This window comes from Tinamus guttatus, unplaced genomic scaffold (assembly GCF_059628265.1).
Source record: "Tinamus guttatus ecotype Peru unplaced genomic scaffold, ASM5962826v1 Tinamus_guttatus_pri_ptg000018l, whole genome shotgun sequence".
NCBI classification, from domain to species: domain Eukaryota; kingdom Metazoa; phylum Chordata; class Aves; order Tinamiformes; family Tinamidae; genus Tinamus; species Tinamus guttatus.
In genome coordinates this window covers 3,298,359-3,324,071 of record NW_028288552.1, presented here as the reverse complement: position 1 = coordinate 3,324,071, position 25,713 = coordinate 3,298,359, and the positions used below count along the sequence as shown (strand labels likewise).

Here is a 25,713-nt window from a genome sequence, read left to right as displayed (position 1 = left end):
TTTTTAATCACCATTTTAATACAAAATATATTGAAGGTGCTTTGACTAAATTCATTTTACTAAGAAACTAACTCTAGGAACCACTTAATCCTGGAAAAATTAGATGCACCTGTGACATGCACTTGCACTTTTCACATCTGAAAATCTGTATTTGTTTATGCAAATCAATCAGAGCACAATCCCCCCAAATTCATGCTTGAAAATGCAAAGTTTGTCTATGGCTGAAAGTTGAACACTTGGAAGTACTATGGAATGTGTCTGGTAACATTTACATCTTTGTTAATTAGACTTCCAACTAAGAACAGATTCTGATGAAAATTCATATAAATAATAGCATGTAAAATTATTTCATTATGAAATTTTGCCTTCAAAAATTGCATGATTCTAGTTATTTCTCTAGTTATGTTTTACTTCAGTCTCATAGCACCACTCTAGCACAGAAATGTATTGATCCAGTCTGACTAATGTATTTGACCTTTTTTATTTGATACAGAGAATGAAACCTGCTCAACTCTGTCGGAGTTTGCTTTTTCTAACTCATGGTTGATAAAATTCTGTTGTCCCATGGCCTCGAGGCCCACTTATAAAATTTCTTAGGCACACAGGAGTGAATGTTTCAAGTCCTTCAGTCAACAGGATACAAGTCAGAAGAATATAATTAGCGTCTGAGGAAACAAGGAACTGAGAAGTATAGGCTATCTAATCAAAAATGTGCATGTCGATTTTTATCTCAAAACCATAAATCCCAGATAGGAATAGGAGTTATACATACAAATACCTGGTATTGCCAACCTTTGTACACTAAATGTACAATGAATGTACACTAAATGAGCAGAGATGCAGGAATAAAATAATTCAAAAATAAATTAACATAAAAGACAGACATCAAAATAAATGTCCCAACCCCTGGACTTTTGTGCCACTAATACACATCTGTCTTAAAACTGAACTTCACATTCATGAAGACTAAATATTTTTTACATGAAAGTTGAAACATTCCTGTAATCTTTTTTGTGCTGAAAATCAAATGCACAGTATTTAAGAAAAACACTATGTATCATAAGGTGTGAAATACAGGTGTTCGAGCTAGAAAGTGAGTATATGGTTTACATACAGCCACTGGAAAAGCTTTGAAAATCCGGGTCATTCCAAGTTAGGGCCAGACATGGTATAAGTCCTCAGGGCACTCAGCTTCTACTGATGCGGCCCAGGAGTCTACCTGCGCAGGGCCAGGGAATGAAGGAGGATCAGTGGCAAGGGGCTGCTGTGACAGGGATCATGCTGCCTAGCAAGGCTCTCCTCACATTGGAGACCCTATGCCTCAAACACAACAGAGTTTCTTAGGGAGAAAGGCTTTGCCAGTACCAGTCGGGGGCAAGCAACAAGAAGTGGGATGATCAACTGAAGGTATTTCACACATTGAGAAAAGCAACAGATCTGGATCCTCTGGCCAGCAAAGCCAATGCCATGATGCTGTGCTTGGTGGCTCCAGCACACTTGGGTGCAATCCTCTTCACCTGGATGGTACAGCTCCAGCAGCAAGATATACCCAGCAAATGTGACCTCAGCCTGTTGCAGCATCTACGCAGGAAGTGCGTGTTCTGCAAGGGAACAGCTTGATCCTCCTGTGATAACCTACGCTAAACCTGTTTACTGAGTCTTTAAAGAAAACTCGTAAATAGTTCTCTGGAAACCTGTAATCCTAGAGGCTTACTCCTGTGTTTCTCTAACTGAAATATTAAAAATTGATTGACTTTGAAAAGGAAATATTTTATTGATTGATCTTATGCTTGGATTTTGTAGAATAATTTGTGTAAGTGGGAGATTTAATTATAAATCTTATTTTGAAGGGTTTATGACTTGCCTGTTTCAATTCTCTCCAGGATCAAAACTTGTTAGACATTTTGCCTTGAAGAAATAAAACCATCTCAAAAAATGAGAAATAGAGTGAGAGAAAGAAAAAGAATGGTGTAGCTTTCTTTAACTTCAGGAACATATTTTGAACAAAATATATGGAATGCTGAGATTTGTCAGTGAGACCTTATTTCTTCCTATAAATTGCTGTCTTTTGAAACAGAATAACTTGAATTATTAAAAATGCCAGTACCTATGCACAAGTCCAGGCAGCCACTTTCTACATTCATAATTCACTCTGGGTAAAATATACATAACATTTAAACATAAAAATACTTGGTCAAATTGTGAATTTCTCTTAGCCATTCTGTAATTAGGTAAATTTCAAGCAGAATTTAAGGGTATATCTTTTTTACTGACACAAATGATTCAGTGCCAAAATACCTGGTTTATTTTCATGTTAATTAAAGTGTGACCTGGTGTGAAAAGGATGCTCAGGTGCTCAAGAACAAAGTGTAGAGGTTCATATGCAGTATATGGATATGTCTTATCCACATACTGTCCGGTGTCTTGTTTCAGCCTTTCTGTCTGTTTTCAAACTTGTAATACTGGAAGATTGAAATAATCTTCATACGATGAAAGAGTGTCTAACAATCTACTGGCTCAACCTTCCTCAAGTAAATCACATCTCACGATTAAGGTCGTATGGATGAGGACTTGCCTTTTCCAAAAGTTATATATATAAGGAATGAAAGTAGTTGCTCCTCTTATGCAGTATGCAGAGGAATACTTGTTCCTGCAGTTTTCAGAAACTATGTAATACTTCTACATAATATTTCTACATTAGCAATTGTTTAGGTGTATGGAAAGTGTTACACATATATACATAACAGGCTCTTGAACTTCTAACGGTGGACATGAAAATATCCAAAAATAGTAATTCTTCAAAAAGACAAAGTATCCTACCTGTGTATGACCAGTCGATCTCTTCAACCAATTTCCGTTGTTGTCTATAGTATCCGTACACCAAATCTGCAAAATATTAATGAGTTTACAATATTAAAATTGGGACACTAACAAAAATAAGAAGTGTAGATGACCATCCTTGCCAAAGAACAAAACAGCCACTCGCCTTTGTCTTAGACTTTGAATTATAAGAATTCGTAAGTGGAATGTGATTAGCCTCATCATTCAGGCCACAAATAAAGCAAACAGAAGAACACAAGGTCTTCTTTTCATATCATATCTATTTTCTTTCCTATTTTCTATTTTTCATCACAACCATATATTCCTTTGTAAAATTAATACAAATAGAACTAGACATTGCACTTGAAGAATGGTTTCTTCTATATGGTTTCCTGAAAGAGCCACTTGGGAATATTTTGAATTCAGTGAAAGCTAAATACTGAATTCATCATGGTCAAGACATTGTTTAATATATGTAAATTGGGGATACAGGTTTTCTGAGACTGTCATATCTACAGTCATAATCTTAAGGAGCAGTAAGAAATTCTAAGGAAGCACAATATAATCTGCTTCAGCAATAACTGCAGCACACATATGGAATTGTCTCCATGAGAAAATAACACAGAATTCTTCTCATATTTTGCAGTAAATACCATTCCATGAAACAGTGTCGATAGTATCCATTTCCCCTTTTCTTTAAATGTTTTTCTCTTCCTTTCCCACTACATGCCAGAAAGTCTTTTGCAACACTTACACAACATTCATTCATAATTAAGATTTCTGCAGTAAGATCAAACCCTTTATGTGACTAGTGTAACTGAAAGCAGCGGCAAAGGGATTTGCATGTACTACAATTGTCTGTGGACCATATTTTCAGTCAGTGTGCGTTGTTCCTCTCCCTTTAATTAGTTATGCAAAAGTAAGTTGTTTAAGTTCTGATTCACAGGTGTTAGCTGCTGTCTCCAGTTTCCTCCTTTATCCATTGTCCTCCTAATTGTTACTTCAAACAATCGCTTAAGCATTCATATGCTAACGAAGCAGGGCTTGGGCGTGAGAGTGTCCCACCACTCTTTAAATTCCACTTGGAGGTCTGATAGACAAGGAGTGATAGCTTCAATGAACAAGAAAAAAAGGGGCAAGGTTCACTTTTTTGGTGCATTACACACGTATAGACCCAGTAAATCTTACGGAAAGCCTATATAAATGCCAAAAGACTTTAGGCGTTCATACACCTTCTTTACTCTGCTATTCAACTATTGTGTTTGCATAGTCTGTTCACAGCACACTCACAGACTTATGCGTTCTCACATTTGCAGTGATTGCCAGTGGTTTGGGTATTGCCCCTTTCTATTAAAAATACATGGCCAAAGGGCAGGCGGAGGGAAAGCAAACCTCATTAGGGGAGGGAAGCAATTGAAAATCACAGCTAGCAAAGGAAAAGTTGTACATTTGCGTGTTCGTGTATGGGCACAAGTCAATGCAGTGATTCTTCTCCTGAACTACCAGTGTAATATCACAGTCATGCATTGTATAAAGTGTTGTTGCGTAAATGCTCCATGTTAACCAATTGTACAGAGACAAGACAGAAGGAAATTATTTTATTTTGAAGTGAACAAAGTGATACTCATTCTTCTCTTGGTATATCACAGTAGATACCTGTTTAAATAATATATTTATATGCCTTGCATTTGATTTAAATTATAAAAGTAATAATGTGAAAGTCTTCACAAAAGAGGAAGAAAAACTGCAAATTTGCATTTTGGCAGATGAATCTACCATATTGATACTTGGACTTCTAAAACTATCAGCTTGAGAGACAGCTGACCCTTGTCACACTGTCTTCAGCCAGTGCCTAAAGTAGTTTTAATTCTACTGGTTGAGGAGCTGCTTTATGAAGAAGAAGAAAAAAAATCCTTCATGTTCTCTTTTACTTCCAGGCTTTCAGGATGCTGGTGAACATGTTTCTGCAGGTTGTTGATTTATTCATAGAACAAGGCAGTTCAGTTGCAGGATCATGTGTTAACTGACTGTATGGTTATATTTCCATGCAAGTCAAGGAGATGTGCAAGATATCATTAATACTTTTTGTCCCCTTTTTCTAACCTCTTTCAAAGCCAGAGTTTTCTGCATGTGGCTGTGAGACCTGTTTCCTTTTATATTCTGTCCAGTTAGCACATACTTCAACCCCAGAGGCCCATAAAGTTATGAAAAAAGGCAACAAAACCTCTTCTGTTCATAAGGTGTGACTGAAATGACTTATGGCTGACCTTCTCTCATGTTCCACTCTACAGTTATGGGAAGAAAATGAAGAGGGCTTTCTGGTTAAAGCATAGTACTGGGAGTAATCAGATCTGGTAGGTAATTTTTCGCATTAAAAAAATATAAATAACCAGATTCTCTTCCTCCTGATATGATAATTCTTTTGTGAAAGAAAGAAACACCCAAGTCCTCAATGTGTATTTATTTATACCTCCCCAAAAAAAAAATCTAAAAATTTAAGTAAAGAAATGTCTGAATGTTTGACTGAGAGTCTCTTAGTTCGCACTCTGTGCCACAGTAAATGAATCAAAGAAGTGGAAATGGAATCCTAAGTCTCTGAATTTTGTCAGGGAAAATCCTCTGACAGATGCTAAGGAAACAAGCCTCAAGTATCCACCAGAGATCCCTCTGTAATAAAAAGGGTATTCTGAGGACAGCGCAGAATAGACGCAAAGCGCGTTTTGGGACGCAGCACTCCACATGATGTGTTGCCAGGCATGATTATAGCTCAGGTGCAGTCTGGGGATGCAATGCACACCTGCCTGCTGTAATTTTACCAGACCTTTATGCTCGTCTGCTTTGCCAATGTGGTGTCAGGGATACCAGTTCCTAGAACCAAGAGGTCAAAAGGAGAACTGAAAGCTAGTTTAGCCTCCTCTCAGCCTAAACTAAGGTCTGACAGTGCGTACAATGCTTTTCCCATAATGTCTGTGTCTTTGGCTTAGCTCCTTCCATTTATAGGAAGATCATAGGGCCACAGATCATAATATAGATTAAACTTTATTTCACACAGCTTTATTTCCTTAATGTAAATAAGCTATGATTTACACTAATAGAAGAACAAAAATATTCAGACCACAACCTGCTAACAGTCTAAAAAATCTCATTGAAAAGAAGTGTCAATAAATTCTTTTATAACAATGAGAAGTATTGGTGTGAATAGAGTATCTCTTCCACAGATTTATTTATTTTGTTAGTGCTATCTGTAAAATCCTTAAGAATACCGAAGTGATTTAATAGCCCACCTTCATCTTTTCATATATTCTTTTTTTTCTGAAAGTCAACATGTATCAAAATCTTTTGTCAGGATGGGTCTGAGAATACTAACAGTCTTAGAGAAAAAAAAATAAAACAGAGTTCCTTTTGTGTAGACTTCTTTTTTAGGCATCAATGTATGTCAGGGTATTTAGAGGATCAGTTCTATTTATTACCCTGCAGTGTAGGTTGCTCATTCTGATACAGACCGAGAAAACAGTGAGACTTTCCCTAAACTACTGATTCCCTGAAAGATTGATTGGGTTAATTTAAAAGTACATATCCCTGAGCATCAGAGGACATGGCATACTGGTTGTTTAACCTGTCATAACTTCACAGTGAAAATGTAATAGATTAAAAGAATAAACCCTAAAGCATCAGGTAAGATTTATAAATCACACTGGAATACAGTTTTTTAGTGTATTTGCATACAAAACATGGAAAGTAGTAGGAATTGTCCGGTGTGTCATTCTACCTGTGATCCCATACCCCTAGGTATCACCTGAAGACAAAGCACAAAAGTTTTATACACTTCTAGACTTTCTCTTTTTGGACAACCACCAGAGGTTAGCTGTAGCATTGACTATGTAAAGTTTTAAGGCTGTGAATTTATGAAGCATGCAGATGCCTGCTCACTGAAACTTAGATGCAAAAGAGCTTTCAGATGGGAAACTGGTACTTGTCTTTTCAAAACAGATATTTCTCAACATGCATGGGTGACCAAAATTAAGTGCCTATGAAGCTTTTGGGCTAAATACACAGATACCTCAATAATTGTGTACCAGGAACATAGGATGACCAACTTGAACTTAAAAATATTAAATGGATTTTAGGTATCTGAAGACAAATAAGAGATTTAGGAAGACGATAATCATGCTAAAGATATTATATTATTGTCTGATGTACGTATTGAGGCAAATTGGGTTTTATTAGAAGAAACAAGTATTTTAGCAAGATTGAAGGAAAATTTTATGATTTTGATTTCTGGAAAATTTAAGGAATATATTGCACATAATTAGGAATAAAATATGTGTTTTGCCTCTTGTATTTGGTAACCAAGTAAAAAAATATTTACAATCTCCTTTTCAACAAACTGGAAACTTGGTACAATAGACACTTCAAAATTGCAATGATAGGAAAATAATTTTTTTTAAGTCCTGTACTAGACTCCAAAAGCTCCACAATATCATTCTCTAATACCTTCCCACTCATGAACATCTACAGATCAGTGAAGCACTACAGTTTTAGTAATATCTACCTAGATCTCTCATGAGTAGTCTTTATAGATTACTCATGAGTAGACTTTATGCAAGTCATCCCAAAGGAACCTTTACTAAAATATATGCTATTTAACACAGTATATAATGTAAACAATATAACAGAAACCTTGTGAAAATAAGCATAGATATAGATTTGTCAGAAAAAGTATATGGCTATATATATATATAAATTGAGCATGTGTATTTATATATACACACACAATTTTTGTACATACAGATATTGGAATTTCTTGAAATTGCATCAGGTTGTGAAACTCATGTGTACCTTTCCCTTCCTCTTATTGTAATCAAATACATACAAATCTTTTGAAGAAGAAAAGGAAATATCTTATGACTGCTAAAAAATACAGGAAGAAGTATGTATGTAAACCACTGCCACACTAGAAGAAGCACACAAAGGCAAACAAAGGAACTAAATTTGTTATTTCCTAAAAAAAAAAAAAAAAAAAAAAAAAAACCCAAACTATTAATTAAGCTTCTATTAATTAAGCTTCTATTTACGGGGGTTTGGCAGAACTGTTAATATAGTAGCAGAGGGGGAAATCACAGGTTAAAAAAAATAGAGTAACTGCAAGTACCTTCTAATTCATGTATGAATATTTACTTCAAAACAAGTTCCAAAGCATCCCCCTCTCAATGCTGCCCTGAAAGCATTCTCTAAAGATATCCAATTTGCCTGAATTTTTAGATAGAAGACTGATTTTCTGAGTTATTACTATAGCACCCATTTAACTCCTGGGGTTTTCACCTGCATTACTTAGACATTTCTGCACAATAGCAGTTTTAATAGGAACATGGGGAGTACTTCTCTCATCTGTTTCTGCAGAAATTATGTCTGCACTTTGGGTACTGTTCTGGAGCACTTGTTATGTAGATGTGAACCTCCCCAGTTCCTGCCCACTAAGTATCCCAATGGAATTGATAGGCTGCAGTGTGATACTGGTAATACCAATGGAAAAGCATCAGTAATACTGATGAAACATGGAATTTAACACTACACACATGTATTTTTGCACATGTTCTTACCTGGTTTAGTCTTGAAAATGTACCTGAAAGATGTTCAGTTCTTTAAATTAGAAGCATGTCTTAGGTATGAAATAGGATCCATGTCACTCCATATTATCAAGACTGAAAATTCACAGCAAACACTAAAGCGGAATTTTAAGTATCTGAAAGACTTTCAGGTCAAGAGATGAGATATCTTCAAAGTCAGACAGCAATTGTGCAAAAAAACTTCAGCAATTTTCTTCAAAATTACTCCAGGTAATTTTGGGCTTGGGTGTCTGTCTTCTACTTAAGTCTAACTTTTCAATGTGAAATTAAAAGTACAGTAGCCTTTGGGAAACTCACTGCTGAATGGACAAAATGATAACTGTTTGCTTTGAGTACATTCTGGTACTACAAAAGATTTCACTCTTAAATATAAGGCCTCAATTTAGTCTTTAAGGCACAATCCAATATAGAAATGATTGGAAAAAGATGTACATGCTACATAGGATCAGAAGAAAATTCTGGTATGCTCAAGGAGAGCTTTTTCCTGGATCTAAAAAAGAATGTTTTGTTCATTGAATGGAATAACTACTCCTTCTCCATTTAAGTTGGCTGTTACAGGGAATGAGAACAGCACTTTCCTTCGCCTCACCTCATTTGAGATCCTCATTACACTGCTACTACAGCCCTGCCAGGTGGCTAGCTCCTGAACATGGGACAGATACGGCATCTCCCATGGTGTATGTTCTGGATGTGTGGTCTGCAGCAGCAATGCCATCCACATTAGCCCCCATTAAATTCACAAACATGCAGTAAATGCAGAAGGCCAGTATTTGGAAGACAGTAAATATCAAGGCCAAGCATTGTGCATACCTACACAGTGATTTCTAGGGAGTAGTTCTTGCTTTTTTTTTCCAAGATAGTCTTGTTTACACTTTCATTTTCAAGTGCTGTGTGTGCTAACACAGGGCAATGCAACCTGTAGCCTGGGGACTGATCATGGTCACTTTCTGGTCCTTAGCGGAGGTGGGAGGACACGGAGCTCCCGGTGCTGAATGCCCCCTTCTCTTGCAAGTAGAACACCATACTCTTGCTGTGTTTCCACACATTTCCACCAGTTAGTGCTCATTGATTGTTTGTTTGTTTTAGCTAATTACAGCACAGCCAGAAGCAATGTTCTTAATGCTTGAGTTTTTTTTCCAGTCAGATGCTTTAATGAAATATATGAGATACCACCCCACCAAAAAAGTGACATTTTAAAGTCTATTTTATTTGAATTCCTTCTCTTCCTTTTTATTATACACATCAGTGTTTGTTATGTATATTGGTCTTACTATTAGGTATTATTTTTAGACCAAATTATATCTCATATTTTTATAGACATTCAAGTAAGTACCATAAGGAAAATGGTGAGACCCGGTTCAGTTCTGCCCTTTATTTCCCCCAAAACTGGAACTTCACAGACCCTTTCTGAATTCAGATAGCTAACAATATTTAGGAGTGAAGAGAGAGGAGTTTGTCAGGTATTTAGTGTGATCTATAGTCTGTCCTGCAGGTAATCAATTATTTTTGGAGAGAAGAGGTTAATCTGCCTGGCACGCTATGTATCCACAGGAATGCAGACAGACAGATGCAGTAGAGATATATATTCCCCTTCTCTCCATCCTCCAAATATGTAATTTATGCACATTTCAGGTAACAGTAGTAGGAACCAGAATACAGCTTTGAAATTTCAGGGAGAAAAAAAAAATGAATACTTTAACTCATATTCTTTCTCTAATCTCTCAGCTGCCAGCACACACAAACCTAGTTGCATAAGGTTTGACCCAAAATGTGAAAATAATATCCCAATAAGATCATATACACATGGTTCAATCTATCACTATCAACATGAAGTTTTACCTTACTGCAGTAACCACTTCCCAATACTACCCAGCCTTCTGCTACCACAGTAAAAAGCTTTTATCCTGGTCTCAGGTGGCGGTGGCACTCTATGAAAAGCCTTAATTTGTGCACTGAACCACAAAATGGAGGCTCTGACCTCTTGCTACTTGCAATCCTATCCTAAGTGTATAACATGGTTTGAACTGAAAACCTCATTGCAGTAATCCTCTTCCTAGGTTCAGATTAGTTCAATACAACTGAAAGTTCATATATTGTGGCAGTCAGCTGTCAACACTCAATAACCAGCCACAAATGGACTGCAACTTTCTACAACTAAGGAATTTAATCTTTGCAAGAAAAAAACATGAAGCCTGGGAATGTTATTATGATTCACAGGCATTTTTTTTAACACAGCCAAACATTGCGGCATGAACAAAATGAATACAATGCATCTAATGTATCTATTAAATTCATTTCCAGTTAATTACAAGAACTCATCTGTGCAGATTAGAAGTTTATTGCCAATTAGTAAATTAATTCATTTGTCAATTAAATTCAGTGAGAGTTAGAGGAAAAAAAAATCTAAAAATGTACAGTAAATTAATGATTTGTGCACTCTTATACGTTATAAGTACATTTCAACACATCTGAAATGACTTGTAAAATTGCAGCTAGACTGACAAAGTCTTTTCCCTATTAGGAATTTACACACTTAAGGTCTTTGCAAGTTTAGAGCTTAACTCTCCATAGTAGTAAGAGCTTTAGGCACTTAAGTGATGGAGACTTAGTTCTACAAAGGGATTTTTGCTCCAAACGGCCATTTCATGCTCTCAAAGGTACCCCTGCAAACAGACACCTGCCCTAGGTCTAGGTGTAGAGCACTAAAACCTTGCATAAAGGTCTTAATTAGCAGGCTCCAAAACATTTGCCCATCCTTCCCTCTCCTATGAATATGGATTTAAAGTTTTTATGGTATGGAGAATAACTTCAATAGGCTGCATAGAGAAGGTCTTCTGTGAATATTCTTTGGTCAAGTAATTAGGATGCTTTGTACTGGAGCCACTTAGACACTTGTGTCATTGTGCTGGGGGGGAAGCCTGGCTTTGTGATCATGTTGCACATCAACACTACTAACGGAGCGCTATCAGTAGGGGATGGCCTGGATGTTTACACAGAGACTTAGAAGAAACTCTCTCAGTAGCTATTTTCGTGTAAAATACTTCCAATTAAACGAGCAGGCCCAACTAGATAAAATGAAGAGAGTGCTAAAGCTCACTTTCTTGAATGAGTAAGGAGAGTTTAAACTTAATAGACCCTGGAGAATATCTTAGGGAATAATAAACCTAGTGAGAAGAGAGGAACATGCAGCTCAGTCCATATAAAAGTTAACTCTTGTTGCTATGTCTAGCAACATAAATATATTAGTATGTCTATACCACAGAGCAAAGAACGGCAAATTGAATTCATAAAATAAAGCAAGCACAAACCACCAGCACAATCTAACAAAACAGTAACATCTTCATTACCACGAGTAAAATGACCAAATCATCCAACAAGAAAAATTAACATTACAGAAACAACACAGGTACAAATCTTTTCAAAGCAGCTCTAGAACACAAATAGGTAGAGGCCTTTCTTGGCATACTCATAAAACACACATAGTAGCTAGGTCACAAAGCAACAGCAACTGAGCCATTAAATAGTGATGACTGCAATATAATTTCACATTAAATGGGGAGAACAGGTGCCAAATTAATACACTGGCATCAGCTTTTAAGAAATAAAATGCTTGCTAAAAGGCCCTAGAAATAAACAATATTTCCTCTTTTAATAGGGATGACACTTGCAGAAATGTTTCTGTGTGCCAATGTTTGCTATTAAGATTAGGCAGGACTATAATTTCAAGGATGCTCAGAGAGCTATAACAATAAATGTAAATGTGTAACAACAGCAAATTATATTCTACATATATATCTACACATAAGAAAAGTAATAGAAAAATATGTACACTGAGAAAAAATACTAAACTACTTTTAATTTATAGGGTTTTTAATTAATTGTATAATTAATTGTATAAAATGAGAAAAGAGATTGGGGGCATCCCTTTGGGCAGCTGAATGAAGTTTTTTTTTTTAAATATATGATTGAATTCAAAGCTGAAATTTGGAAATATTTAAGAAATAGTGAAGAAAGAACGTTATTACTCCTTAACATAGCACAGGAGAGTTTCATCTGAAACACTATGATGTCCTGTATTGGAAAACTATACTCTACATTGGTCTTGCCTTCTCAGAAATAACTTTGCAGAATTATGTCAGAGTGAGTTATGAGCATGACCACAGGCATAGAAGAAAAAAAAAATATTAGGGAAGATGGAAAATGTTAAGAATGCTTATTTTGAGGAAGAAAACAACTATGAACAATAATCAGTGTTCCTGAGATTAATACTGGGAACTTCTGTTCTCCCTTTCTCTAGAAGAACAAAAACACTCAGGGCATTTATGAGAAGAATGAAAGCAATAAAAACTATGAAAGGGTATATTTTTTATTATATTTGTGGAACCTCCAGAAATTGTTGAGTCTAACAACTTGAAGACGAAAATAGTATAAATATATCAAGAATATTTGGAGTTATCCTGACCTACTTATAAGGAGACCCGACACAGATCAGAATACGTATGAGAAGTGACTAGGGAATATCTCACTTTTACCTGTTGTGGGATTTTGTACCATTCTTTGGAAGCATGTGCATTGGCTGCTTTCAGGCAATACTGAATTCAGGTCTGATCCAATATGACTATTTCCGGTATTTACATAGTGAACATGAATGATCCATGGTATTTGGAGCAGTACTTGCCCTAGATGAAATGCAGACTCTTTTGAAACCTTTTTAATCTAAACATTAATTACCATTCTGTAACAGACACACATCACTTACCTTCAAGTAAGCAAAGAATTTAATTTTACAAAGCTGTCAGGAAAAGTGAATATGACTGGCTATTCCCCTATTTAGATTTAAGCTTGTGTTTAAGTGCTTGGGTTTTTTTGTTTGTTTTTTGTTTTTGTTTTTGTTTTTAAGAAATGTCTTCTTTAGTAGTCTGAAACAGCATAAGGGCTTAAAAAACGTTTCTGTGATTCGATATAATCAACAAGTAAGAGAAGGACAATTTAAGACCCCAGTAAAAATGCCAGCCACTATAGTACTTACTTAACTGTTTTCTCTGTCTTCATGACATGTTGTAGTTGCTTACAGTGAGACCATCCAGCAGTGGCTTTTTTCCCCGCCCTGTACCTTGGGGTGTTACCATGTCTCCCGCTATATCTTAAGTACCCAAATGTCTCTACTGATGAACATGCAAATGGCACAGTAGCTCTTACAAAAATAATTCCTGGAAATACAGCTCTTAAATGCGATTAGGGGCAAATACCAGCTGTTTTTGCTGTGTTAATTCAGAACCTTGCATTGAAAGACCTATCTGCTCCCACTGGAAAGCTGTTGGATGAGGCCATTTTCAAGGAAGGCCACGAAACGTACTTATAGTGGCCTCTAAATGCAGCTTCACAAAGCAATAGAGCAAACTTATTTAGCCAACAGTGATATAAAATGTTTATAGTAGCACTAGACAGATATTATAGAAAAGAATGACATGAATTATAGCCAAACCTTTTGTTTTGTTATATTATTTTTATATAAAAGTCATTTTCCTCTGCGACAAAAGCAAACCATACCTCATAGAATTCTACCATTAAACTGTGGATACCAGTATCATACTAAGATACAGAGCAAAATGATCTTTTACTTTCACTAGTCGATAGATATGAAGCCAAGACGGATTAATCTACCAAATTGAATCTCTACTGAATATATAAATAAATGCAGGTTGCTTAATGTTACTTTTCCTTGTAGTGTAATTTAATTTAAATGCAGGAGGACACTCCAAATGAGACTGCCGGATACAATTTCTTCTTGTAAATGTAAAAGAAAACATAGTTTCAACTATTTTCTTTTTACTTGAGAATCTGTAACAGCAGGAAAAGTAAGCTGAAGTGCAGAACTGGCTTGAATTCTCTCCGTGTCAGGTCTGTGTAAGACCACAACTTATACAGGGCAACGGCATGGAGAGATTCTGAATTCTCGTGTTTGAGAAAGTCCCTCTACAACAGAGTTCAATGGTCACACCTGAGCAGGACTCCTGCTCCACCCAGGAAGGCAGTGAGGCAGGTATTGCCAGATTTCCAGTTCTAAGGAAAAATTGCATGAATTCATGCAGTTTCAGGCAGGTAACAAGCCTTGATGGTTATGCCATTTGCAGGCTTCATGCTCATGTTTAAGCTTATGCTATGTGCATAAGCAGAAGTCGTAAACAACTGCAGGATTTTTTTGCCTTTTATTTCAGGGATGTATCTGTTATTTCTGTTCTTCCACTTTTTTTTTTTTTAATTACCCTTTACAGATAAACGACATATTTTGACTGTAACAGGTGACCAGCATTAAGCTCTTTTAAAGAGAAGCTCTTAAAAAAAAAGAGAGAGAAAAAAAAAATGTCCAGCTCTGATCAAGTTGGTGATCTGAATGCAAAGCATGTCTTGACTGCTTTCAATGAACACAAATGATTCTTTTCATGGGTTAATGCCATTGTAACTTCCTCCACACATCAAGTAGATTACCATGGACACAAATTCAGACTCCTTCCATTCACACAAGGTCCCAAGAAATTTACATAAGTCTGCAGACAAAACAGGCAGTTAAGCTTTCACGGGCATGAATTTTGTGATGAAACTCACAAACAATATGTACTTTTGTCTCCTAAAACACAGTTTACAGCCAAAAAATTCAAATTAGATACATGGTAAAGAAAACAATATTTCAGATGACTTTTTCAAGTGGTCATCTTAATAAATAATCACTACTTAAAACTAATTTGATGAAAAAACAGTACATTTTGGAAATACAGTAAAAAAAAGCTGTTTTGCTATGCCATGGTATTGCCCTAACATAAAAATATTACCCCTGTACTTACAGTGGTTTAATTGCTGTGAATAAAACTACATGAAGATACAATAACTAGACTTTAACCAATAAGGCGCTCTAAAAGCACTTACCTTTTTAAAAATGAAAGACATTTTCTGTCATAATCAGAATCTTCTAAATATAAGGAGGATATTCATTATATCTACTTCCCTTCAGATGCATCTTTATAGGTCTTACTCAAAAAAAGACACTAAAATCAATTTTGGTCTCTCAGTCATATCTGTAATTTTGCATTCAAATATTTTGCATGAGAAGAACCCAAGGCAGGCTTTTCCACATGTAGGATTTATTACAACTGTATTTCTGTATCATTTTTAGGAACCATTCTTAAAATGGGCCTAGAAGATTTCAGTCTTTCAAATTCAAATGTTCTAATGTTCTAATGTTCAAATGTTTTACTGGAACAGGCTGCCCAGAGAGGTTGTGGAGTCTCCTTCTCTGGGGATCTTCAAAACCCACTTGGACACAGTCCTGTGACACATGCTCTAGGTGTTCCTGCATGTGCAGGGAGGTTGGACTAGATGATCTCTAAAGGTCCCTTCCAACCTTACGGATTCTATGATTCTATGACTCTACGATTCTAACGGATCTCATGCACCGAAATCACATAAGCATTTTTCATATGTTTCATTTCTCAGTATCCCTGCTGTTTTAAAATGTCTCATGAGAAGAAAACCAAATCTTCCCAAGGAATCTGTGCAGATCTTTCTGAGCTAACTTTTTGGTGAATGATAGGTTACATGAGGAGGAAAGATCAGTACACTTACAGGAATAGTCTTTTACTCCACAGGGACTGAAAGAAGCACAGACTTCTTCAAACGCTTTAGCTTTTATTTCAGATCTGATCACCATCTGAGCTTTACTCTCTCACCCTTCAACTTACTCAGAGCTGACCTTCAATCTGCCCCTCCACAGAGCTCTCCTACTGTCGGTTTCAAAATCTTTCTCTCTGCAGCTTCTGCACCTGCAAAACCCTTCCTATGTCTCTGCTGTGGTATCACCAGTAATTACCAATAATGAAACACACAAACTGAGGTTTTAAATTTGCCAACATTTTGATAGTAATGTCCTTTCCTTGAACAAAACTCATGGCTTTTACAGAAAGGAATTCTATTTTTTTCTTAATCTAGAGTCTATTTTTACAGCCCGTAAAGATAATTACAAATTGAACACTTCTCTTTGATATCTAAGGATGAAAATTTTCAGAGTTCAAAGCTAATTGCTAGTTTCTTTGACGAGTTGTGGAATATTTTAAGTCAGGCTACCATGTAGTAATTCTGATCGCAAAGCTTGTTCTTGCTTTCCTGATGCACCCAAGCCTCTCTGTGAGAAACTGTAGTTTCATCAAAGGAACAGGAAGATTTGCCACTGATTTTGGTGAGACCATTAAATTTGGATGTGATCTCAGAGTACAAAGAACTCATAATGTTATCAAAAATGTCCTCAACTGAAAAAAGGTACAACAGAACTTCCTCAAATAAACTTGAACAAGCCTTTTCCTTTTCTCACCGTATTCTTTTTAAAGAGACCCTTATGCTTTAAGCTATCCAAATACAAACAGACAGAATTTAGAAAGCAAAGGTAATTCATTCCTAGCATAAGTTATTCTGCGCTATTCAAGTATTTTCTCAGTGTGTGAGAGAATTCTAGTAAGTAAAAATTTTTAGGCTGACATTAATAATCATGCACTGTATATATGTAGTGACCTTCGTCTTAGAAATCAAAGCTCATCTCAAGGCAGTATCTTAAAGTTTACTCTTAAAAACAACCTAGGAAGAAATCAATCATTCTGACACTTGTCTGAAAGACCCGAATGATCTCTTTTCTAAATGATTTTTGCCCAAGGGCATGCACAGAAGTGATGACAGCTTGAAGCAGAAGCTAGAAAAATGTTTCTTTTGTGCATAAATCCCTACTACTAACAACAGACATATTTCATACACCCTTATAGCTTTCTGTAATTCATTCAATACTTCATGCAATATCCTCTGCTACTCCATTTCATTAACATGTTACTTCAATTTTAACATCAACTTCAAGAGGCCTCCATGACAATAAGTTTCTCCAGAAAGAAGAAATAGCTTTGTTGTAAACAAGCAATATATGAATGTTATACTCTTTCATTCATGGGAAATGCAAATTTCCAAATTACAAGCATTGATCATTTGAAAGTATTTCAAATTTTGGAATATATGATGAAAAGTTCTGAGTCTTTACAAATCAGAGACTTCTGCACATTAAAGCACAAAAAGGGCAGAAACTAGGAAATCAAACTTTTTTTAATAGAATAAGACATAGAAATTAGCATGAAGCCAGTGATATCTTTGGAGAATGTGTAAAGCTTATCTCTTAGTGGCATTTCAGCTATGGTCTGTGCTACCTGTGGCTTTCGAAGGTTCTCAAGTGATGCATATTACAAATCATCAAGAAATAGATAACGCTACCAAAGTCTGAATTAGAAAATAAAAGTTCTAATCTTCATCCCAAAGATGAAAAATACTGAGTCCCTGAATGTTTTGAATGCATAAGTATGAATTAACTGTCACCTCTGAGGCACAATGGAGGCCTGTTCAGAAAGGACCCTTGTTGTCTGTGAGAACAAATTGCAAATTATGATATCCTTTTCCAGGTCTTTATAGGGCCTTCATGGGATATTTTCATATCCCTTCATATTCCTAAAATTTCACTTTGAAAAACCACCCAGAGAAATATTTCATCAAGTTACAAGAAAATGCATTTAGTGTATTATAAATAAATGAATTAAGATAACTCTATTAAAACATTTTTTTTTTAGACCAAATGAAAACAGAGATTTTGGGAAAAAAAAAAAGGGCTTCTGGATGAAGAAGCTCTTTATTAATTCAGAATGAGATCCAGGCCTTCACCCTCCTCTCTCCCAGGTTATTTTCTTTTCCTTTTCTCCCTCCTTTCATTCCTAGTTTCTATATTTTTTTTTATCTATTTCTTGCTAGCTTCAAGTTTTAAGCCAGTCATCATTCCACATGCACTTATTTCCAGTTTTATACTGGAAATTAATAATAATTTTATTTCATCATTTTTTTCCCATAAATTTCATCTTGCAAAGTTCAACCTACTGGGTAGGTCCCATAGCTTAGCGTGCTGTCAAAAAGGATTCACATGACAGTGAAGAGTCAAACCTGCAAATGGAATTGCTGTAAAGATAGTTCCAAACATCAAAAAAAAAATCACCTTTGGATCAAATCAAGAGGTTTCTACGGGCCAAACAAATTATGTGGCCTGCTCCGAGTGGCTACCTGGACTCAAGAGTAGGAAGAAACCTATTTATGTGCACAACCTGTGTCAGGCAAGTGCAATTAGCTCAGCGTCACACAAATAGACCTGGTAGAAATGACAGCTAAGGCAGGCTGCTGCCATCAAGTTAATTCCCTTTGGAAAGAAACCTGCCAGGAATTGGCTGAATGATGGATGAACTGTTTTGCAGGACTGCATTTAACACAGGGTCCACAGCTTGAACCCTTTTTTTTTCCCTTGTATCAAATTCAAACTCCCTTTTTCACCCATATGTTTGTACTTCAGCCCCATCTCAGATGTGATTCAGCCATCAATAGTTGCTTAATCTACAGGGTTTCATTTGTATCTCATAATTATTTAGATCTCTACAGTTGCCTTTTCTCAGCATACTTATACTACTCACTTGTAGGCTGAGCTCTGTTATCATCAGCAAAGCAAACTCGTTCGTACCTAAGCCACTACTTTATTGCCATGCACTTCCTTTCTCAAGGTTTGTCATTCTTAATTCTGTCACAATTAGATTAGAAGTGAAGGGAGATCTTATCTATGCTAAGTGCCAACTCACTGCAAAGTAACACTGTAATACGATAGAAAGGTTTTTTTGAGCTAATAATATAAATTCTATTATCAGCAGTAATTCTGCTTGCTCTGAAGGTATGTAGTGAAAGAGAGATTAGACAATTAATATGAAGAAATGACACTCCATACTCCCTTTCTAATATATTTAGTACTTTGATGTTAACTAAATGCTAAATCAAGCAGTGATGAATGGGTTGCATTTTAATCTATTCATCAGTACCTAATTTATTGCTATATTAGGGACACACTGCTCTTTTACTTACAGAATACTGGTTTATTTATGTTAGGACTGGGTCTCATTTATTCATTCATTAAAATACATCTCGTCTCTTACGGTATTTAAAATGGCACTGGAAGGAAAGAAGATGGGAGAGCACACCATTAGGAAGAAACTTCTATTGGTTTTAGGGGTATCCTCATTTTTAGTTTTATTTTTATAGCACACACATACACTGACTAATAAATAGATTGTTCTGATTCAAATAATTTAATATTCCACATTTTATGGCCATGTTTTGGACACTTTCTTACATTAAGCAAAAAAGAAAGTTCAAGTATTCTAGGAACCAAATATTCTTCAAATTTAGTTTGCTATATAAACAGCATTGCATTATCATTGCATTAGCAGATTTGCATTATCAGTTACATTTTTTTTCTAATTTCTTTCTAGGCATCAAATCACTGAAATTTGTATGTCAGAGAACAGAATGAGTTTCTCAGACTGGTACAATCTTATGCAATCCCTACTGAAGGTCCCAGCAGAGCATGAATCCTTAGACATTTAGACTTTAGGCTTACATAGTATGTAGCTGGATACAGGTGTTGTGAAATTATAGCAGATGTCTGTGCCTCTTAGGGCATTATCTTAAAGTCCCAATGCTTCCTATTTCAGTAACAAATAGAGAAGAATCTCACAAATACAAGTCTCTTAAAACACTTTGCTACAGAAAGTCTTTCCTCTAACCTAGCCAATTTTCCTATCCCCAACAATTTTTTCAGCCGGTTATACCACTGTATGGAACTCTGCTGAATGGAATCCATTTTCCATCATTTTCTAAATGTCTACTCTGCTAAACAACATCATAACATAAGGAGTATTGGAAAATTATATTTAACACCTCCCCTTTTTGTTATCCTCAAAAAAAGTCATGTTAAAATAAGAAGATAAGTTAAAGTTGACTTTTTGCAGCTGCACATATATCAGTGTGAGACTGTTGACTGTGCAAGTATGAATGTATCAGTGATATATATGAGAAAGAGAAAAATGTCCACCCTACTCCAAATGCTTGAAATAACTGGAGAAGTTCTTCATGCACTTTTGGACAAGGAGAGCTGAGTGTGATAACATATGATCTTTTTTTGGGGGGGGGTGGGGAAGGGGGGAAGTGCAGTTTATTGTATAGACCAATATTTTGAGAACAACATCTGTCTTGCTAAATTAGCAATATAGTACCTGTGAAGTTTTCCATATATTTGTTTACTTATTACCAGAGGTTAGTCTCAAGGGAAATAATAGGGCTGCTAAAAATTTGCTCTTACCGTGCTAAGGGGCCATTGTTTCAAGTTCTTCTGTCTGTTCAACACCCTAGTGTTGAACACTGTAATATAGTGTTGAACTCAGTAATGCAGAAATTCTGCCCTGGCCATCACGCAATGGTATAGATCCAGTCCAGTCTACATTACAACCCTTGTTTCTGACTGTAACGAGGTCTCTTGACAGAGTTGCTACCAACATCCATTTTCCTTCTGTTCCATCCTTTAGGAGTTTTCCCATGACATTAATAATGCGTGACAACACTTGTCTCTCTCCACTTGTCACGCCAGCAACATGTTTTTGTTCAACTCTCTTCTAATGCCTTACTTTCTTAGTGATGCTTGATAACTAGCACACCTTTAAGTTACACTCTTCTGGCATTGGTGATGTGTCCCACCTACTTCATTCCTCGTAGGTCATGCTAAATAAGAGCCTAAGAAATACCAATGAGAATACTAGTCATTATCTTGCTGTTATCTTAGTCTTACAGTGTTATTGCTTTTATAATAGATGTCAGAATCTGTAATGCCTAATAGATGTATATCTGAAATTTTACAGATACAGCATAGAACTGAGTAAGATAATTTCTTTTAACTGTGATTTGCATGAGAATTATCTTTCCCTGTCAATATCATTCTTCATTTTTTTTCTGATTTAGGAAATGATGGTTTGTTTCTCTCCTTTTCTGACTTCTTCCATGAAACTAGAACATTCCTAGCAGACACCATGAACTTCTGGCTTGGTGAGAAAAGAACAAAGATTTTTCCTTTTGAGCTGCAAAAATTTGTTTGATTGTTGTTGAACATTGGCTTTGTTTATCTATAGTAAATGCAACCAGTTAAGCACACATTTCTTTGTGAAAAGAGCTCTGCGTGGATTCTTTAAATAATATTCAATATAAATATTGCATCAAAAAGTATTTAGAGTTATTTTAATCCAATTAAAACCATTGTGAAATTTAATTGAAAGGTATTTCCAAATATTGTCTCCCTGAGGAAGAACATAAACTCATGCAATTTACATGCCATTCAAGTCTGTCTATTCCCAGTTACATGCTAAAATTCTTCCTAGACACGGATAAGTTCAAGCTCTCCTGTAGATGTCCCTCCCACAAAACCAGCTATTTGTGAAGGTCTATACATTTGTGGAAAAACAGCAATGCCCCTGTTTCATCTATAATGCTTAACCATGTTCTGACTATAGAGGCACCAGTCAGTGATCAGAAAGCAGTGAGTGCTACAATTGATTCTTGGCTTCTTGTATTGTACAAGGGGGCAGGGTTAGACTTGGGTGCATTAATTATAAATCATAGAATAATAGAATGTTTAAGGTTGGAAGGGACCTCCAGAGGTCATCTAGTCCAACCCCCCTGCACACACAGGGTCACCTAGAGCATGTGGGACAGGGTGGCATCCAAGTGGGTTTTGAAGATCTCTGGAGGAGATTCCACAACCTCTTTGGGCAGCCTGTTCCGGCGCTCTGTCACCTTCACTGTCAAGAAATTTTTCCCTAAGTTCCCGTGGAACTTTTGATGCTTTAGTTTCTGGCCATTTTCTCTAGAACTATACTATTCCAACCAATTACCTTTCAGCATAAGTATGCACATTTCTATATTAAAAAGAATAAGCCTCCTTAATTAGCTCCTTAATTAATGAATATCATTATGAGCACTCCCTTATTAATAACTATTACTGTGATTTATTTGTAATAATATTGCTAGGATACCCATAAAATCTGAGCAGACAGGACATGAGGATGACATGTTCTATAAACAGCATTTAAATGATAATCTCAGATAGGGGTGCTTACTATAGGGGGTAAGTGACAATAATGCAGAACCTGTTTTGCAGGGTTTCCCTCCCTTCCTTTTCAGACAACAGCTCTCCTTGCCACTAGAAAAACAGGAATTTCTGAAGGGGAATGGAATCTGGGTCACATATGGGCCCGGGAGGAGAAGGCTGGGAGGGAAATGTGTAAGTTCACTTCTGAGTAGGATAAGAAAGGAGGGATTTTGGGTCACTCCCAGATGAGAGGGCAAAGCAGGTGTGGAAGTGTGGACACTGGGGATTAGGGATGTCTTACTATCTCAAGTCCATGACTGCCCCTCTCATTATATCACTTACCTTCTCCTTGCAAGTCTCAACAAGTGTCGTTTAATTTGTTCATTACAGTCTTGTTAAAAGTATTGCATACCTATAAACTTTTAAAGGTCATGATGGTGCCAAGAAAGTTATACAATCAATTCACATTAAAAGCAATTCTATACAAGACTCCTCATGTCTTGCTCTGACCGCTTTTCACTGCTGTGGGGAATGAATATCTCATAAGGAGATATTCTGCAATTTTTATATCTGCAATGAACTCAACCTACCTGGTTTAAAAACAATAAGCAAAATGGTAGCATTACCCTGCTCATTTCTCCCACTACATAGAGGAGATACATTAAGAACAGCTGAGAGAGAAGATTGTGACTCAAACACTTCATTGCATTTCTCTGTTTGATGAGATGATACCTGTAAAAGTGAAAGTGGAAGTAATTTAATTACTTTCCCTGGTCCACATTTGTGAAGTTCTACTCAAAATGATCAGTAGAACTGCAGCAGCACAAAAAGTTAGAAAGATGAGATAAAGAGAAGCTATACAAGTGTCAAACATCTCTCATTTGAAGGCTTTTTCTGCTTTTTCTTTTTTCATTTTCTTTCTTGCTTTGTTTGCTACTTTTGCTTCTTGCTTTCTTCCTTGCTTACTTTATCTTTTGCTCTTTCACTTTTTCTTGTCTCTTTTTTCTCTCTATCAAGTATTTCATAAGGGCTCTGGAAACTACCATATCACCCTTTCTCTTGGAAACCATTCAGCTCACCACGTTTTTTTTTGTTATAAGTCATAATTTACTGGAAGATATTAGAAATCTGGAATGGTCTCTCTATTAATTTTAAATGAATATTTAAGGAGAGAAAATAGAAAAGAGGTATAATTTTCTCTGCCTGTGCAAATTAAAGATTTCATTCACATCAATATATGTTCTTATGGTCACATCTTAATAGTAAACATTTACCACTGAATTACAATTATCAGTGATGGATACATAGCACCACCTCCTTGTAATCAGAATTAGAGACAACTGGTAGATGGTGACCCATGTTCCTTTTTAACTGATAGTACAGATGGCAAAAAAACATATAAACTGTACATTTAGCCACTGCACTGTGGCATTAGGAATTACCTAGACAACATCTTTCCCAAGACCCTGTAGAACTGGGTTGGCAGCTAACAGCAGAAAACCTGCCCACAGTCACCCGTCCTATGGCCATATTCACAAACCCATCCTTGTAGCATGAAGAAAAATGCTAACATATATTATCACTAACAAACAGGATATATGTGAACCCCACCTTTAACAAGAACTAACTGCTAAACATAAAGAAAAACAGACTTTGTAGGATATTATGCTATCCTACTACAATTCTGATTAGGTACATATGCATATTAAATTAGGGGAGTAATATAAAATAATATTGGGGAATCCCGTTCAATATAACTGTTGCTTTTAGTATGCAATAACTATTTTGCAATATGATAGAGTTTTGTCTTATATGGTACCTGCATATCACATCTTGTTAATTTCCTTTATGCTGACCCTTAGATTGGGGCTATTCAGTAATAGGGAAGCTATGCTGGAAGTAATTTCTGATATCTTTGGGTCACACAGGAAAAGCACTTCCCTATAGGACTGAGATGAGAGGGAATCCATGATAGAATACAGATCAGATCGGCTGTTTTGACCCAAGTCATTAAGCTCAGTACATACGGTCTCACATATGTAAGGCCACACTTCATTAGGATGCCCATGCTCTGGTTGAAAGGGCAATTTGTCTTCAGCAGCAGTATATCTCAGTCCCTTACATGCCTGTGCTCACACTATGATATCTGTGCTCTTTAAAATTTATGTAGTGCTTTTGTTCCTGAAGTGGTTTCAGAAAGTATGAGGATATTATCTCAGTTTTACAGACAGTAAATTGAGGCCCAGGAGGATAAATGACACGCTCCTGTTGGCACTGCCTGACAGGTTTAGTTCCTAGGTCTCATGCTGTTCAGTTCCCTATCAAATCACTAAACTACATTAGCTCTTCATGTATATTTTTGCCTCAAATATCATGTTAATTGAGGCTTTCATCATATCTGAGGGGACTTTAGCAATAGGAATCATTCAACACAGCTATAAAAGAACTCACCTATATGTATGCATTAGGTCCCTAAAGATGCCTACCTGCATCATTTCTCTGTAGAAGGTTTCTATCCTGTGTCATAAGGCTGAGAGTTAACATATCATTTTTCTCTTGCAAGCAATTTGGAAATAAAAACATGCTCTTGTTCACACAATACATCTTTTGGTAAGATTTACGATCTTTATGTTAGAGATGAGGAAGTGAGGCAGAAAATCTAAATGACCTGTTCAGTACTTTTTGATAAATTACAGGCTAAAAAAAAACCACAAGAGATTGCTGCTTCATCAAGTTAATGTCTTTTTATACTGATTAATATATGTAATATTTTTAATATGTCTCCCATCTTCTCCATTCCATCCATTTTTTTTGATATTCTGCTATGTTCGTAAATGTCTTACAGTTAGGGACCATATTTAAGTTCTGTGCTTGTATAGTACTTTACATAGTGCAACTCTAGTCAGTGACTATAACTCTTAGCTCTTCTGATCACTAATGATTAAATACTCGGCATCTCCACAAATTAATTTAACCTCGGATCTAATTTCTCCTTAGATACCCAAAGGGCATAGAAGACTAGTTAGGTGATTCTTCTGTTCATAGATTCTTCTGTTTCTGTTCAGAAACTCCTATGTCTAATATAAAAGACTATTTCTCATAACTGGCTGTATTTCTCAAATGTTGGTAAAATGTCAAAAGTTTATTGGCGTCATATCAATAAGCATAGTAATAATAATTTATTTCTAAGCAGAAAGTCTAATGAGCACATAGTGAGAGAATGTTTTTCTCAGATTTTACTTGGAC

At 36.1% G+C, this 25,713-nt stretch overlaps 1 protein-coding gene across 5 annotated transcripts in view; it reads right to left on the bottom strand.

Annotated features, from left to right (window-relative positions):
* The window catches only part of PTPRZ1 (protein tyrosine phosphatase receptor type Z1), a 126,307-nt gene that overhangs the window by 87,088 nt on the left and 13,506 nt on the right, over window positions 1-25,713 (bottom strand). For all 5 annotated transcript variants that reach the window (XM_088523792.1, XM_088523799.1, XM_088523806.1 and 2 more), the window contains exon 2: window positions 2,821-2,886. In XM_088523792.1, coding sequence (XP_088379918.1) covers window positions 2,821-2,886 — 66 coding nt within the window. The remainder of the gene's footprint in view (window positions 1-2,820; window positions 2,887-25,713) is intronic.